Source organism: Varanus komodoensis, unplaced genomic scaffold (assembly GCF_004798865.1).
Source record: "Varanus komodoensis strain SLA01 unplaced genomic scaffold, ASM479886v1 scaffold26, whole genome shotgun sequence".
Classification (NCBI taxonomy): Eukaryota; Metazoa; Chordata; class Lepidosauria; order Squamata; family Varanidae; genus Varanus; species Varanus komodoensis.
Genome location: NW_025335684.1, coordinates 13,911,904 through 13,928,785, shown reverse-complemented (window position 1 = coordinate 13,928,785; position 16,882 = coordinate 13,911,904). Strand labels below are relative to the sequence as shown.

The following is a 16,882-nucleotide window of genomic DNA, read 5'->3' as shown; positions in this document are numbered from 1 at the left end:
ATGTTCCTGCTAGTTACAGGAATGCACCCCCCAACAAAGTCTGGTTCAGATGTATGAAAGGGCAGTTCACATAGCCCAGCATTGGTCGATTATATTATTGAATGCATCATTGTGTGTGGTACTTTACAGATCCCTGCCCCAAGGAGCTCACAGCTTAACACTTGACATAGGAGGAAGGGGAAGCAATCCTTAGGGCTGGGTTGGCCCAGATTTGACAGTTTAGTACTTGGGGTGTTGTGGAGCATATAGGTACTCAGGGTTCTAGGTGGTGTGGAAGTTTTAACCCTTTCAGTGTACATTTTCAAGGGACGAGTGCCTTGTGTTCAAATTGTTTCTGTGCTTGCCTGGAAGTTCTGTGGCCCCTGTCCATTTGGTTCGATAAAATTAACAATTTGTGTGGCCCTATTTTGCAGGGGAGGGTAAAAATTTCCTTAAATCGGGATAATGTTTCAGGGAGCTGGGATTCACACTGCAGACAGGCAGCAGCTTTTTAAAGAGTCAGCAGAGCTGGAAAATAGCTGTTTGCTTAAGTTCTATTTTATTAGTGCTGGAGAGCAGACTCCTGTTCACAGAATGTCCGTAGCCATAAAAAAGATTAAAAAGCCAATTTTCCTACCTTTTCACCATTGTTTTCCATTTGGATGCCTCTTTCATCTGCATCCTCTTCAAAAATAAAGGAATAATCTTACGTTGTAATTTGGCCCAGCGAAAGGCTAAATATTCAAACGCATAGATGGCTGTGACATTCCTAAAGCGATTGCAGAGCAGTTTCTCTACTGCCTTGACTCTGCACAGTCACTAGTGGGGCAGATTCCTGTAGGTTTTTGGACTTGCATCTCCCATCAGGGGAAGGGTACACCATTCCCTGTGTAATCATAACCTAAATGCATTTAGGAAATCTTTTGTGTGCTTTAAATGCATTTTGATTTCTTGCTGTAAACTAATAACAGTGAATCCTGTCCTTGATAGCAATACAATCTATAGGCGCTTTTGCCAACCAGGTGCATTCCAGACGGCTTGCCCGGCAGCTCCCATCATCCCCCAGCCAGCATGGCCATTGGTTGTGCTTCCTAGAGGATAATGGGAGTAGTCGAGCCCGGCTGGACAACACCCAGGGTAGGAAGGCTGCTGCCCAACGGCTCTGCCTTCGTGTTCCTCTCTCTGCCTGCCCGGCTTTTCCCCGGGCTGCCTCGCCGCCCGGCAGCCGACGGAGAGGCCAGCCGGCGGCCTCCCAGAGGAGGCGGGAGCGGAGCTGGGGCTGCGCGGGGCGCGGGCGAGCGGCCGTCCTCGGGGGCCCGGCGTGCGGGACGCTCCCGGGGCGCCCGCCGGGAAGCGCGCTTTAGGGGCGGTCCGGAAGCTGCTCGCCGCCCCCTCGCCTCGCCTCGCCTCCCGCCCCCGGGGCAGCCGCGCCAGCCCCCCCGGGGCAGAGCGGAGCGGCGGCTCGGCGCATCCCTCCGGGCCATATACCCGGGCGGCGGTGGCGGCGGCCGGACCGCACCGCACCGCACCCCACCGCACCCGGCTGCCTCTATGGGTTTCCTGCTGCGCTGCGTGGCGCGGAGCCTGCGCGGCTGGGGGAGCCCCAGGCCGCTGGCGGCTGCGCCCTCCGAGCGCCTCCCCGGGGGGCGGCTGTACAGCACGGGTGAGTGGGCTGGGGGGGCGCGCTCCCCTCTCCTCCCCTCTCCTCTCCCCCAGGACGGCTAGGATGACAAACGCACCCCGGGTTTATTCGCCGCTGTTGCCGCCCCCCTTTTTGCTCTCTCTGCGCTGTGCCTTCTCTAGCTCATCAGCACAACGACCCTGCGAGGTAGCGTGGCTGAGAGTCAGCAAGGTTGCTGTATTGCTAGATTTGTATTATATTTCTATCCTGCTTTGTTTCCCTTGCAAGGAACCTAGGGCTGCTTACATGGTCCTCCTCCTCTAAGCTTTATATTCGCAATAACTCTACAAGGTGGGTGAGGCTGAGGGTCAGTGACTGCCTAGAGTGAGCTTCCTGGCGGAGCAGAAGCTAGGGGACTAGAAACTGTCTCCCAAATCTCAGGCTCCTGCTCAAACCACTGCACCACACTCTCTCATCTGCTTGTCTTTGGTGATTACTGGGCTGGAGCACTTTAGGATCTTTCTTTCTGGAAGTCTGTGCTTGCACATGACTTGCCTTGAAACACTCAGGTTAAGATGCAATGCTGTCCAGCTTGCAGCATGGCCTGGCTGGGGCCTGCTGGAGATGTAGGACTTCCCCCCTGTTTAACGAGACCCTTGGATGGAACTTGCTTGGACAAGGCTTCTGGCGGCCTTCCTTTCCTGGCCTCTGGTGCCCACAGTCAGGCAGTTGTTCCTTGCTGTACTTCTCCTCGCCCCCAGAGAGACCATAAACTCCCACTCCCCTCCGAGGAAGACAAAAAAGGTAGATGTCCATAAATTTGCGTCTTCTGATGTGTGTATAGAAGTGCAGCACATCTCATTACAGCGAGGGAGACTGTGAGCAGGTGACCACATGCTTGCAATCCCATCTACTGTGCAGGTGTAAACTTGGTGCCCAGCTCCAGGGTTCTCCCTTTTGATGGTTCCATGATCTTTAAACCAGACTTGGACAGGGCAGCCCTACAAATAGAAAATGCCTTGAAAATACAGGACTGTTCTCTTATAGTCCTTCAAATAAAGAAGGATTATTCTCTGAAAAGCAGGACACAGCCACCCCAGCATAACCCACTCCAAGATGCAACCTTTGGATGCTCCTGGAGATACGGCAAGGTACACAACAAAAAAGACTTCCAAGACTGCCCCATTCCTTATAGAGGCCTAAGGGCTTGTACCCCAAACCCCAGATTCTCTGTGCCTGCATCTACATTACATTGATTGGATAGATGGGTTCTACCGGCCTGCTTTACACAGATTGATTGTGTAAAGCAGATTGATTGTGTCAAAAGCATGCTTCCCACTTTTGTTTTACCTGGCAATCTGGGAACCAATCCAGTCCACAAACACTTGTGCTGCCATCTTTAATCTGACATTAGGCTATGTCTTCAGAGCACATACTATGCACTGAAGACAGGATAAGGTTGTTAAGTTGCATTATCTTCCAAAAAAAGTTGTCCATTTTATAGGTGCAGCATTCAAAGCCGCAGTCCCACCCACTCTCCTCTTTAGGTCCTAGCCAAGGGACACTTTATGTCCTCCCAATTTTCGCCTCCTCTTTTTCTTTTCTTTAAGGGGATGTCTGCTGGCCTGTCTCTCTTGCTTCCCAGAGCTGCTATTCCTCTCCTGCAGGATGAACAGGCCTTTGGGAAAAGGAGAGGGAGGGGCAGTTTTGAGCATTAAACACTTTTTGCTTGTTTCCCAAACTCTTGGGTGCCATCTAGGCCAGTAGATCTCAAACCTCTTTCACAGACCACTTGAACATTTCTAAGGGATTTCACTGGCCACTTGATCACCCTGTTTTTGCCTTAAAAATCAAAGCAAATAGATAACTCATATTTAAATAACTTTTTTTTTTGCAAGCACCAATATGACTCTCAAGCCAGTGCTGTGTGAAAGTGAGAACAAGGCAAAGTGCTGAAAGGACCCCCTCTAGATGGTCTTTTAAATAATTTCTATTGAGTTTTCGGTTAAAATTATCCCATGAGCCCCATCAGAAACACAATGGGTGGGTTTTTACGTCCTGTCAACCAACTTTGCAAATCAGCTACACTGGTTGGGTTGTTTATGCAGCAACCCACACTGAACCCAGCAATTAGACATGGAGTGGGCTGCCCCTCTCCTTCCCCCGGGGTCCTCCAGTGGGTGCCCTGAGAGACCCAAGGCGGGACTCTCCTCCCTGCGCTACAGTGGTGAGTCCCTTTGCACCCCTGCTTCTCCGGGTGGGAAGCGTGTTCTCTGGTTTGACAGCTAATGACACTAACCCTTCCAAGTGCCAAGCAACACACTGCAGAGTCTATAACTGGTTTGTCACCCCCCTCTTTTTTAATAAAAACAATGAGGGTTTAGTACAAGCAATGGGTAAATTTTTAGAACTGTTTTTATAATCTTTAAAAGAGATGTAAAATGTCATTAAAACAATTAAACATCATGTTAGCTGGATGTGTGTAAGAGGGTGTGAAATGGCAAGCCACACTTGTGTAAAGTTTGGCACCCTCTGTAGGTATTGACCCAGAGATTTATTTTTCACTTCACCTTCTCTTGGCAGTTGCTAAAAAGGTGAATTTTCAGAAGAACTCACAGCCACACATGATCTTTCCTCATGAAAGGGGGTGGCTGAGATTGTTCCCCTTTGCAATACAGTCTCTTTGTTCTTCTTTTGAACTCACTCTTGTTAGAGTCTTTGAACTTTTCTACCTTTCCAAAGATTGTAGATGCTCAGGAAAGTGGAAGGGTGTGAGCCATCCCTTTCATCCAAGCATGGGGCTTTGTAAAGGCTATTTAGAGATTCTGAGAGGAATATGAATGCGTGCATCCTGGTTGAAACAGACAGGATGTGAAATCCCTGAGGGGAAAGAGGAGCTCTGTCTAAAACAAAAACCAAACAGCAACTGTTGAGCAAGCAGACAAAAAACCCTTTTAGAGGAAACTGGAGATTCTACAGCTTGCTGTCAAAGTGCCTTGTTCCCATTATGGGTACAAAGACAAGCTATAGGCTTGGATGCCTCACTGCCTTTGAACAAGCCACTCTGCGGGAATTAGTATGGGTTCACATGACACAACAACCCATGATGGGTTGCCATGTCATGTGTACCCAGTTGGTTAAAAAATCACAACCCAAAATTTCAAGATATCAAATCATGTTCAACACCTTCATCTTAGAGTTATAAAAATTTAATACAAATTCGCAAGATACCAGCAGGTCTGCACTACTGCGGTATCACAAAAATCAAAGGGCTTGGACCAGGGCTTTGTTAGCCTGATCAGTACTTTGATCCTGGTCCTCTCCTGCTAGCAAATAAATCAATGCAGGGATCAGAAGAGAGAATTGTGAGTGTTCTACCATTTTGTCCCCACAGGCCCCCTGAAGAGAGTTTACAAAACAGTTCTGAGAACCTCTGATCTAAGCAGGAGCAACTTAAAAACTGGAATGAAAGAACAGCTTCTCCATTTTCCCCTCCCCCCAAATAGTACTTTCGCCCTTGCTTTGGAGCGGTGTGGTTCAACTGTATTTATCTCTCCCATCAGCCACAGTGCAAACAGAAAAATGGAACAGTCACTGTAAAAGCAAAAACATATTTGCAGAATGAAATCGGGGTGCAGGTGCCGTAAGATATCAATATCACACATGTTTGCTGCATAGGGAGCAAAACAAGTTTGATGCACTTCACTGCTGGTAGGGCAAAACTGGCCTTGCTATTCATTTCATCACTATTTGCCCAAAAATACTCTCATTTCTGCCAGTTTGGGCTTGTTCTTCCAATAACTGGAGGTGAAGCTTTTGATGAGCGTGTATGATGGCAGAGCAGTGGAATTCTAAGTGTCAATGTAGGGTACTGTGCGCTGATAGATAGCAAGTAATGAGAGTGAAACCAACATCGATTAAATCAATAAGGCCTGGACCCTAAATTTCATTGTACCATGGTGCCACCCTGAAATTAATGGTGCCATTCTTTCATTGGGCTCATGATGTTGAGCCCTTCAGAGGTGGTCAATAAAATGTATTATTTAAATCCACTTTTGAGGGCACACTGCTTTCCCAAGACAGCTTGCCATATTACAAGAACATGAACATACAGTGTATAATTAAGCTCGCATATACCCACACAAGCACCCCAGGGGTACCAGCAGTTGTTAATGGTTTTTATACACCAGATGCAGACTGAAATGTGCCTTTTTTTAAGGATTTTTTTTTAAGGCCAGCATTGATGAGGCCATTCATATCCCCCTGGGGAAGGCGTTCCAAAAGTGTGGGGCCACCACTGAAAAAAGAGCTGTCCGTCGGACTCAACGGTTGGGTGGCTCCTATGAGTGGCCCAGAGAGTAGGTCCCCTGATGTTGATCTTAACAGCCGGGCAAACTTACAAAGATATAGGTAGTTCTTCAGATAATTTGCACTCAAACCATTCAGTTTTTCAAAACCAAACCCAGCACGTTGAATTGGGACAGGAAATTAACAGGCAGCCAATGTAAATATAAAGTTGTTTGCTTAGGTAGCTCTTTCATCATTTATCTTCCAGTAATTATATAGCTGAATTCAGCACAGTCTGGTGAGCTTTCATTACATCATTCTTGTTCCAGATTTCAGTAGTCTCACTGGGCCAAACTTTGGAATTTTGAACATTTCATAGAATTTTATTTTGAAAGGTTTCAGTTTCACTGGACAAACATTCAGATGCTGGCAGTGTGGTGCTGAATACAGAATAAAAGTAATAAGGAAACAAAAATCAAACACTTATGAATAAATCCCTAATTTTCCATGGAATATCTTGGATGATATAGGATACAACTAAAGGCTTTTAAATAAAGGAAGGCTTGCCTTATCCTTGCAAGTTTACCAACATTGCAAAACAGTGCAGAGAGGGAAGGAAATGTTGGCTCGTGGAAAGTTCTGCAGGAAAGGAGATGCTAGAAATACAGTGTCAGTTGTATTAAAGCAGACCTCGGTGTGAAATAATGGCCATGGCCATTTGCTGAGGAGTCTTGTGGATAAGTGGATCACGCATCCTACAGTTGGCAAGGTGCGTCCCATTAACAGGGTGATAAAGCCAGTTGCCTGGATTCAGGCCAGGGGTGATCGAGGACTTCCTCTTTCAGCAGTTTTGGGGTTTTTTCACTTTGAAGTTCGTCTGTTCAAGGAAGTCATCTTAAAAATGTCCTGGAGACTGAAATCTTCTAGTAGTTTCTGAATGTCAGGTTTGTAGCTGTCCTTCCGTTCATACAACCTAGGATTCCGAAAAGCAGTGCTGGCAGCTTTGATGGCCTAGGCGGCCTGGGCTGATGAGCAGGTGCAAGGGCCATGGCCATCCTGGCTGCTTCAGACGATGGGACAATCCATCCTGGGTAACTAGCCAGCCAAGCCCCTCCTGCTTCACGCTCTGTGGCTTTTTTTTCAAGCCACCCTTAGAACCCATGGGGTGTCGTAGGTTTGTTTTATTCATGATGGGTTGGAGGCCTGCCAAATGCAGGTGACCACTCTCACGGTAAGTAAACTGAAGTACTGAATAAAGCATTTGGCAAGAGGGCGAGAAAAGCGGCATTGGAGGCACCGTCACGGGTTGGTCATCTTTTCGTTTTTGTTTTTAATTGGGCCGTGGGACTGAAGTAGTTAGCCTCACAAAATGTAGCAGGTGCCAGTCCCACACGTTGACCAGAGTGGCCCCAAATACACCTCCTCCCCCCCTTCCTTTCCCCTGACAGCTGTCAAAAGGCAAGCTGTCAAGGGAAAGCAAAGAGACATGGCAAGATTTATACTCCCTTCTCAGTGAAATCATTTTCCCCCTAGATGGTGCTCATGGTGAAGCATATTTTTGCACGATTCCCTGAGACTCTGGAAAAGTTCAAAAGTGTATCCCACTCCTTTTCCAGGAAAAGGGGTTTTGAGACAGCTCGCTGTCAAAATCAGGGTTCCTTTTAAAAAGGGGTTTTAACAGGGTACTGGGTGTTTTGTCAGGGTCATACACAGCCATATATTTGCAAAGGAACCAACCCTTATTAGCATGGCATGCAAACCAGCCCATTAGTAGTGTTGCCCGAGCTGGCACCCCGGATCTTATATGATCCAGGAACTAAAAGCGCTGTGTGTGTGGTGGAGGTGGAACCAACTTGCTCTTCCGCAGCTGCATCAGTTATCAAGGTCCCTAAAAAAGTAAAATTTGATACGAATGTCTGCTGAAATAAGTCAGAAGGGAGATTCCTATCATCTTCCTCTAAAAATCAGCGAAACAATTAAGAAACTTTTCCAAACTTGCCTTAGGCTTCAGTCCAAAGCAAATTTAGTCAGAAGAAAGTCCTGCCTCTCCCTGCATGGCTGGCTGGAGCTTGCTGGAAACTGGAGGGCTTTCCGTCTAAATTTGGGTAGGACTGTGCCGCTTGATGCTGCTGCCCACAGCTGTGTCGCTAGCGGGGACAGCAGCTTATTGGCACAGCCTTGTCTCTGCACTCTGACGTGCGTTGTTGCCTCCTGCATTCTGCTCCTTGTTCGAACATTAGGGTGACAGAACCTGTGTGTTCCAGAGAGCAAGCCCTTATCGGTGATTCCCACAAGCAGGAAAGTGACCAGGATACAACGGGGGAATTAAAGGAGAGGCCGTGGCCATTGTCAGTGGGGCATTTGTGTAACGGCGATTGTCCTTTCTGCAAATAGCAAACTCATTTTCTGTGCATGGATCCTTCTCTAACCAAACGGGCACCACCGCTGCACAAGAAGAAGCCATGAACAAATTCAGGGGGACTTCGGGATTGCAACAGTGCAAATCTTGAGGTGGGAGGGATTCTGGGGCGCAATAGGAACTGCTCAGAGAATACAACGTGTCAAGGGAAAAAGGACAGAAAACCAGTGAGGTGGAATGGAGTATCCTGAAAAAGAACACACCGAGCTGGCTGCCAGGAGTGGGGAACAGGAGTACTTCCACCTGCAACTTACCACATTTTTGTACCACTCACAAGTACTGCAATGCCAGAGCAATCTTCCCCCCATTTATGCGCCCACTGAAGATACCTTGGACTTCAGTGCCAGTGTCCCTGCACTGGCTAAGGGATGATAGGAGCTGTAGTCCAAAACAACTGGCAGGGACCAGGTTGGAGAAGGCTGCCTCGAAGCCTTGGCTGCAAGACATCTCTGCTTGGCTGAGGATTCTGGGTCGTGCTGTGGAGCCTCCCACTCAAAGTGGGACAAGCACCTAGAGAGAGGCCCCAGCCCTCTCCACAGCTCCACCGGGCAAGGAAGGAGCGGCAAAGATGGGCGACACAGCTTTCTGGAACGCTTCTTCACCAGGAAAACGCTGTGAGAAAACTCGGCACCAGATTAGCCGCTTGGCAGCCTTGGCTTGCAAAAGCACCGGGCAAAGGGGAGCGTGCTGTGAGGCGGCTCCCCCTCCCTCCAGCAGCCGTCTCTCTCTGGCCCCACACAGGTGGCTCACCATGCAGGGCTCACAGTGTGCTGTGCGGAGATGTAAACAGGGACTTCTACCCCGAGGCTTTGGAGCCTGCCCAGTCCGCGCTGGGAGGCCTGGATTTCCCAGGGACTCTCCGAGGCATGGCACAGGGATCGCTGCAGCCCCCTCGCGTGACTGCAGAGGGCTCCTGTGGGGGCAGGTGGAGCTGCTTCTCCATGGATCAGCGGCCCTGGCCAGGATCGTAGGATGAGCTGGGCTTGCCTTCCCAGTCTCGAAAGAGCCCTGCAGCGCTATTTGGCCAGGAGTGGTCTGGACGGACAGACGGACAGAGGGACCGCGCTTCCACCCCACTCCTCCAGGGAGCACGCGGAGGCGTCCGGGGCGGTTCTCGCTCTCCATTCTCTCCTTCTTGGCAGAGTGGCAAGGCTGCCTCAGGTGGTCGAGGCTGGGTGGGGCCTCCCGGGGTGTTTCCACTAAGCTGGCCTGCCCTGAGCCCCCACAAGGGAGCTTTTTGCCCTGGGGGCAAGCAGGCGGCTGCCCTTTCACCAGCAGCTGAGCGCTGGCAGTCAATCCAGGCAGGCTGCAGTTGTGAAGTTAAGGGCCTTGTTTCCCTTCCCCTGCAGCGGGAGACCCTCTCAGGCAGGTCCCTTTGTCCACTGGCCCAGTATCTCCCCGTGAGTTTCAGGGGCCCCTCCACCGAGTCGCTCTGCCCACTGCCGTGCCAGCTTTCTCCTCTCTCCTCTCAGGCAGGTGGGGTGGGGGGCAGTAGCAGGTGGACTGCAGTAGCGCTTTCGCTGGCGGAGCTGCCCTTGGTGACTGTCTGGACTGCAGTGGGTCGCAGCCATCGACGCACCTTGAGTGTGTCTGTCTGATGGGGGTGTCCTTAGGGCTGTTCCAAGAGGACTGCTTTGCCGATCCCTGGAGCTTTGGCCCACGTCTGAGCCCCAGGCATGCTTTAGACTGCACGTTTATTTCTTCGGGCTTCTGTAGTAGGCTAGCCTGAGGGTTCTTGGAGCTGGATCCAGCTTGCTGCTAATACGCATGTCCAGTTTGAATCCTGCAGGGAATTCCTAGCTGCGCCTCAACATCTCGTAATAAGCAGATTCTGGAAGCCCTTGGAGGGTGGGCATCCTGTTTTTTTGTGGCTCGCTCCCTTCACTGGAAAATACCTCGTCTTCCTCCATGTGCAGCTCATTGCCCAGCTGTGCGCTCTCTCGGTTGGTCAAGGGAAGAAGCTGTACTGGGGCAAAATGGGGGCAAAGGAGGGCTGGGGGACATGAACGGTCAGTCCTGGTAATTCAGGAAAACCGCTCCACATCCACACTTCCTGCTTTGCTTTACCAAGTTCCCTGCTCTGTCCTGCCCGCAATAATGAGGGTGGTGGCATTTTGCTTCATGCTAAAAATGTTGAAATTCAGATTTTGAAGAAGCAGCCCTATTCTGTATGATACAAGAAAAGCATGAGAACAGCCCTCCTGGATCTGCTCAAGGCATCCTGTTTCCCACAGTGGCTAACCTGATGCTCTAGTGGGAAAGCTTGCAAGCAGAACACGGGACAATCCAGGTGCTCTAGATCCTGGAGGAGTAAACAGTTATCCTGGGCAGTAGCCATATTTACCCTGGTGCCCCTCAAATTTTTCCAGTCCTCTTTTAAAGCCACCTAAGTTGCTAGCCATCGTGTTGCCTCCTGGTAGCCATTTCACAGCTGGCCCTGTGTGGAGTGCTTCCTTTTGCCCGGCTGGAACGGCCCAGCTTTCAGGTTCAGGAGGGAGTCCCCAGTCCTTGCCTTCCGTCTGCTGCAGACATGCTGGACTACCAAGGCGGAGGGCTCCAACTTCTCTCCCTTGTGCCTGGCAGGCATTGCGGGGCTTCAAGAGCGCACTCTGATCGCTGTGAAGCCAGATGGGGTCCAAAGACGACTGGTGGGGGATGTGATCAAACGCTTTGAGAAGCGTGGCTTCAAGCTCGTGGGCCTCAAGCTGCTCCAGGTATGCTCCCCAGGAAACCCAGAGCTGCGTCAGATGAGTACGAGCAACACAAACCGTTGCGCGGGGAACAGCTCACACTGGGCCATCTTAACAGCATTATGGGCCCCTACGACAACTACAACTACTGCTAATTTTGGAGGTTTTCCCATTTTCCAAGGGTTACATACACAGATTAGTATGGGGCCCGTGGGCAAGTGCCCATCAGGCCCATGCGTTAAGACGGCCCTGCTTCTTGGGTGTATGTTTGGAGTGGGGTGGGGGTCAAGTGGTGCCATGTTCACCAAAACCTCCACTAGACTTGCCAAATTTTCAACCTGTCCCCCGTCCCCCCCAGGTGCCTTTAAAAGCTCTGCGATTTTACCAACTGACCCAGAAAAGCTTCCACTATTGATTGTGCTGCAGTTTGAAGTACAAGCACTGGTCAAATGTGGGTGTTTTTTTTTGGCCCATTTGCCATCCCAGAATCTCACACCCCTAGGGTCAACTTTGTCAGGAAAATGGACAGAAGGCAAGTTTTGTCAGCAGAATTGACAGAAAGTTTCTGTGAATACAGAAAGCAAGATTCTAGCCCTGGGGACAGATGGTGATTCTGCACCTTCCAGGCACTCAGATGCACAACATATCGGAATCCTTGGATCGCCACTGTTGGTCAGGGCAAAGTAGATCCTGGACCCCGGAAGGTGGAGGGGAGCCCACCTCCTCACCCCCTTTAGAGGGTCTGTGCCCTCCGGGAGATGATAGAGTTAAAAAAATGCTCTTGCAGTCAAGGTGACTTGGTGTTCTATAATTTTTAATGGACAAGTGATCATCTATTAAATTTCTTAATTTTTTTAAAATGTAGGCATAACTACAATGGTTGTAAAGTTGCTGCAACAGCATTGAATGTGGTCGCGTATATTTCATTATTTACCCATAACATGGTGCAGTGTAGCAGCGTGAGGGCTGAGCGGGCTGTGGGGCACAGGACCTGGCGGAGGCCCTGCGTTCACGGGGCGCCGCAGATGCGAGGCAACTTGACAGCACAGTGCCAACAACAAAAATGTGCCTGGAGAGGAGGCACCGTTCATCCTCCTCTTTCTTCGTCTTTCACACGCCTCCTTAAAGCCACTTGCAATATTGCTGATGTGACTCGAGACCAATGTCCCTTTTCCTAAAAGACAGAAGGAGAAGCTGGTAACAGAATTCGGTAACTAGGACAGTGATGGCGAACCTTTTCGAGACCGAGTGCCCAAACTGCAGCCCAAAACACACTTATTTATCACAAAGTGCCAACACTGCAGTAAAACCTGAATACAGAGGTATTAGTTCAGATAAAACAAATAAATATGCTGCAGGGGGACAGCACAAAATTAAAAGAATCTCAGTTTCTTAATTAGGATATCTCTTTGCTAAATCTTAGATATTAAATTTCAATTTTTCATAAGAAAACTCAAAGCTAAAATTTTGTGTTAATAAAAATGAATGTATTAAGACTCACAGCCAGTCCAAGCAAACCTGTATATTTGAATGGACAAGTCGCAGCTAATGAGTCGCGGTTTGTGATGTCATCGCCTGGCGCTGCTACTCCTTTCCAAGGATGCGCATGGCCCCTGTGTGCGCTGCTATCTGATGCTTGGCTGCTGGGGCCATGCTGGGGCGACTTGGCTGGTGTGCCATCTGGGAAGGCTCTGTGTGCCCGCTGCGGCACGCATGCCGTAGGTTCGCCACCACTGCTCTAGGAAAGCACAAGTGGCCATGAAAGAAGTAGAAAAATGGCAGTTAAAGTGACTTGGTCCTAGAGCTCAAAGATGGAGAATGTTCACATTCAACCTTCCCCAACCTTGTGCTTCCAGACACATTTGGAATACAATACCCAGAATTCCCAGCCAATGGCCCTGATATTAAAATGGCCACCAGGTTTGGAAAGGCTGTTCAAGTAGATTTAAATCTTGTGAAGTGGTAAAGCAACTTCCCTTTTCTATCCTGTTTGCTCCCTTTCCCTGCTTGCCATATGGATTGGGGAGAAGAGACGCACCAGAAGGGCATCGTGTCTCCTGGCTTCCCTAACCAGCTGTATCGGATAACAAATCCCATAATCCCTACTTGGCAGGATTTTGCTTGCTGGAGTGATAGGAGTGGAAGTCCAGATGCACCCAGAAGCTCCCACTTGGGGAAGGTTGAATCTGGGGGAGGCATGTGCTTTGGTCTACGCAGCCACATTGGGTTCCTTTACTCTGCAGATTCCAAAAACCCAACTGAATTTACAAAGCATTTTCACCCGTTGTCTTAAACGAGAGCCCGGGGGGGGGGGGGCGAGGGTGGAGAGAGGGGCCTTTCTCAGGATTTCAGCCATGAAAAGGCCCCGAGGGCCCTCCTCAGCAGCTGCCGTGGTCTGCCTGCGAGGAGGAGGTGCGGCTGTTTCGGAGATGGGGCGTTCCTTCTCTCTGGCAGGCCAACGAGGGGATCCTGGCGGAACACTACCACGAGCTGCGCAGGAAGCCCTTTTATCATGAGCTGATTCAGTACATGACCTCGGGACCAGTGGTGGCCATGGTAAGGCACTCCCCCTCTCGGCGTGGGTCCCCGTGCCCGCGCCAGCTCTCAGGCCGGGGCTGGGGGAGCGATTCCGGCCAAGGGGCCCAGGCTGTCGGCTCAGGCCTCAGCAGGCTGGATGGCATCCGTGGGCCTGCTCACCCCTACGGGACGCTACCCTCCCGTGCCCACGCTGCCCGGTGCGCATTTCTCAGGGTGGAGAGAGGGACACGGCTGGGCCGGGAAAGTGGAGAGCGAAGCCGGGGCTCGCAAATGCCAGCAGGAGTCGCACCTGGCCTCTGCTGGCCGGCGGGGCAGTGAGCAGCACACGGTCTTGGCACTGCCTCCCACAGACGGTCTCTGGAGCTGCATCCCAAGAGCCCTTGTGCCGCAGTGATGGGTGCATTCGACTGGAACCAAGGAGGTGACTTATGAGGATAAAATGGAGAGGAGGAGGATTATGAGAGATGTCTTGAGAGCCTTGTAGGACAAGGATATATATAAAACATAAAACAAGGCTACCATTTGCCCGTGGTCGTGATCGCTGCAAATCGCCCCAGTGCCAGTGGCTGGGGACACCCGGCTGGGCCACGCTGCTGCATCACGTCCTGCTTGGGAACTTCCCACTGGGGCCCAAAGTTGGCCGCTGCGGGTACCAAACGCTGGTCTAGAAAGGCCAGGCTTAACTTAGAACCTCAGGGTCATTCGTCTGACGTTCTTCCACCCTGCTGGGTCTGCTTCAGGTCTGGGAAGGCTACAACGTTGTCAAGACTACCAGAGCCATGGTGGGGGAGACGAACCCTGCAGAAGCCAAGCCAGGCACAGTCCGGGGAGATTTTAGTGTCCATGTCAGCAGGTATGAATGGGGCCAAACAGCTAGGCTGGAGCCGATCTGACGGAAGCCGTCCAGCTCAAGCCTTGGCAGGCGTCTCTGGTCTGTTAGCCATCCACAGTGGGCGCAGAGCCCAGCTAACTCTGGTTCACGATGCTCTGTAGAGTAGCTCATGCTGTCACATGGCGATCTGGGAGCCTAGCGTTCTGTCTCTAGAAACTCGCCCTTGAAGAGAGCAATAATGGGAAGCAGGAATATTAACTTCTTGTGAATTAGGAATGTTTGAAAGCTAAGCATCCCATTCCCTGTCTTATCAGTCATCAGATCCTTGCAGGTTTCCTCACTCCCCCAGGGTTACAAATACAGCCAAATGCCATTTTTAGACTGTTTACTTAACATTCTATTTAGTACCCTTATTTCATGCTGAACCACATCCTTTGTTGAGGTTGTTGAAGTTGGCCACTGTGGCCCTCCAGATGTTTTGACCTACAACTCCCATCTTCCCTCACCATTGGCTGTGTTTGCTAGGGCTGATGGGGGTTGCAGGTGAAAGCACCTGGAAGGCTGCAAGTTTTCTCCCTGATCCATGCATATATTAGAATAAATAGACTAGATTACTTCCACATGACTGCATAGTGCCTGTTGGGACCACACGTTTGAATGCTCCTAGAATTTAAATAAATCCCTTGCAAGTAAAACCCCAGCTGAGCAACAGCAGGTAGTTTATTTATTATTTGCATTTATATACCACCCTAGTTTCCAACTTTCTCTCAGATTTGGTTGTTTTTATTTGCACAGGGTGTTTCCACATGGAGTATTCCAAAAGGCCTTCCCCCATCTGTGGCCTGAAGTGGTATAGTCCACTCATTCTGCTGCATACGCAGTGCCAACTTTAGGCTATTGTTCATCCAGAATGCTGGGGGTGGGGGGTCTTCAGCTTCCTTAATAGTTTTCATATATCAGAATGGGCATGTGACCCAACAGCCTGTGAAGATGGTTCGGGATTTTGAGAATGGTTCATTATACTGTCTCATGGCTGCACGCTGAGCCTTTCCCATGGAATCCTGGGAACTGCAGTTCTGCTTGGCCAGATGCACTGAGAAAGTTTAGCACTGCATCTGGGTTCAGGTCAGGACCAAGCCTACCATGAGGCAGTGAGGTTCTTGCCTCAGGCGGCAGGTGTTGGAGGCAAGAGCTAGAGGTGGGAGGGGAGCGCTGTGGGTCACAAGGCCATGTAATGGAAAGCCGCCAGATTCCCTGTTCCTCCAGCCAAGTGGGCAAAATCCCACCCAGGATTTCCCCAGTCCCTCTGTTCCTGAACCAGGTGCTGGTTTCGGCACATGACAAATCCAGGCTTGGGGAGCAAAACCAGTTTATTAAAAGGATAGTGTATAGGAGTGGAGGGTACTAAAACAGACAAGCTAAAAGGAGTAAAATGGGGGGAAATGGGGGAAGGGGCATTGGAGAGCAACACTGGTACAATTCACAGCCAAGGGCCTGTGATGGCCCACTCAGACTAGAAAACAGAGCTAGCCCTAGCCTCGGCTAGACATGGAAACTGCCTCTGACAAGGGCAGGATGCGCAGGGCTTCCTTGTATGCTTCGATGCAGGCAGCAGCAGGGATTCTCCAAGGAGGAAGAAAGATCCTTTCTGTTCCCTGGCCTTTATCTCCCCCACACCGCTGGTCAGCTGCCCCATGGGGTGGGGCCCTTCTCCCATCTTTCTCAGTGCCAGTCCTTAACCAGTCCTTGCTGTTATCGCCAGCATCCTTGAGGCCATAGTTTCTGGTAACCCCAAAATACATCAGAAAGCGGGGAGGGTGCCTCCCAGGACCTCGGGCACCAGATTCCTGCTGAGCAATAGGATGCTCTCCCAGTGTAAAAGCAAGGTCAGTGTAAAAGCAAGGTCCCCTGGCCAGTCCCGCTGGCTTTTGGAGATGGAACAGGAGACCCGCCATCTCGTCCTTTGTTTCAGGCAGCAGAATGTCGTAGGGTGTCTGGGCTTGCCCTGGACGCATGGAGGGAAGAGGCATGGCAGCAACAGAGGCGCGCCATTCCTCTTTTGGGGTGAATGGGAGCCTGAACGGGTGCCGTGTGCTCACTGCGGGGTTGTTTTTGGAACAGGAATGTCGTCCACGCCAGTGATTCTGTGGAGACAGCCCAGAGGGAGATCAGCCTTTGGTTTCGCAGCAACGAGCTGATAGACTGGGACTGCTGTGATCACAAAATCATGTACGAGCTCTGAAGGCCCCTGCCCTGATGCCAGGCCGTCTGCCTCTGCTGACACGCTGCCTTTGATCCTTATTCTGGTCCTTTGAATCCGGGTGTGCGGGGAGATGGGTGTTATTCTCTGCCCACTTGACCTCTTCCATGGGGGGCAGGCACCACTTGCCCATCTGCTTTGCTCGCGGCCGAGCACATCGGACTCACCTGGCGCCGTGGTTGGGAAATACGGATGGACGTGGCCAGGAGACAGCAAAGTACAGGTCTTCATAGGGTTCCCATTAAAAAGCCGATTT

At 50.6% G+C, this 16,882-nt stretch overlaps 1 protein-coding gene across 1 annotated transcript; it reads left to right on the top strand.

The window, feature by feature from the left end:
* The first annotated feature begins 1,445 nt into the window (after positions 1 to 1,445).
* NME4 (NME/NM23 nucleoside diphosphate kinase 4) lies at positions 1,446 to 16,882 on the top strand. The gene is made up of 5 exons (XM_044433477.1): positions 1,446 to 1,642; positions 10,890 to 11,020; positions 13,451 to 13,552; positions 14,275 to 14,387; positions 16,488 to 16,882. Exons 1-5 carry the CDS (start codon positions 1,531 to 1,533, stop codon positions 16,606 to 16,608), a joined length of 579 nt encoding a protein of 192 aa, XP_044289412.1. The 5' UTR covers positions 1,446 to 1,530; the 3' UTR covers positions 16,609 to 16,882.

Bases quoted from the DNA above. Each gene is read 5' to 3' on its own strand.
- NME4 (XM_044433477.1), top strand. From the start codon at position 1,531: ATGGGTTTCCTGCTGCGCTGCGTGGCGCGGAGCCTGCGCGGCTGGGGG. The intron at 1,643-10,889 runs GTGAGTGGGCTG...TGTGCCTGGCAG, and splicing joins GGGGCGGCTGTACAGCACGG to GCATTGCGGGGCTTCAAGAG. The intron at 14,388-16,487 runs GTATGAATGGGG...TTTTTGGAACAG, and splicing joins TTTAGTGTCCATGTCAGCAG to GAATGTCGTCCACGCCAGTG.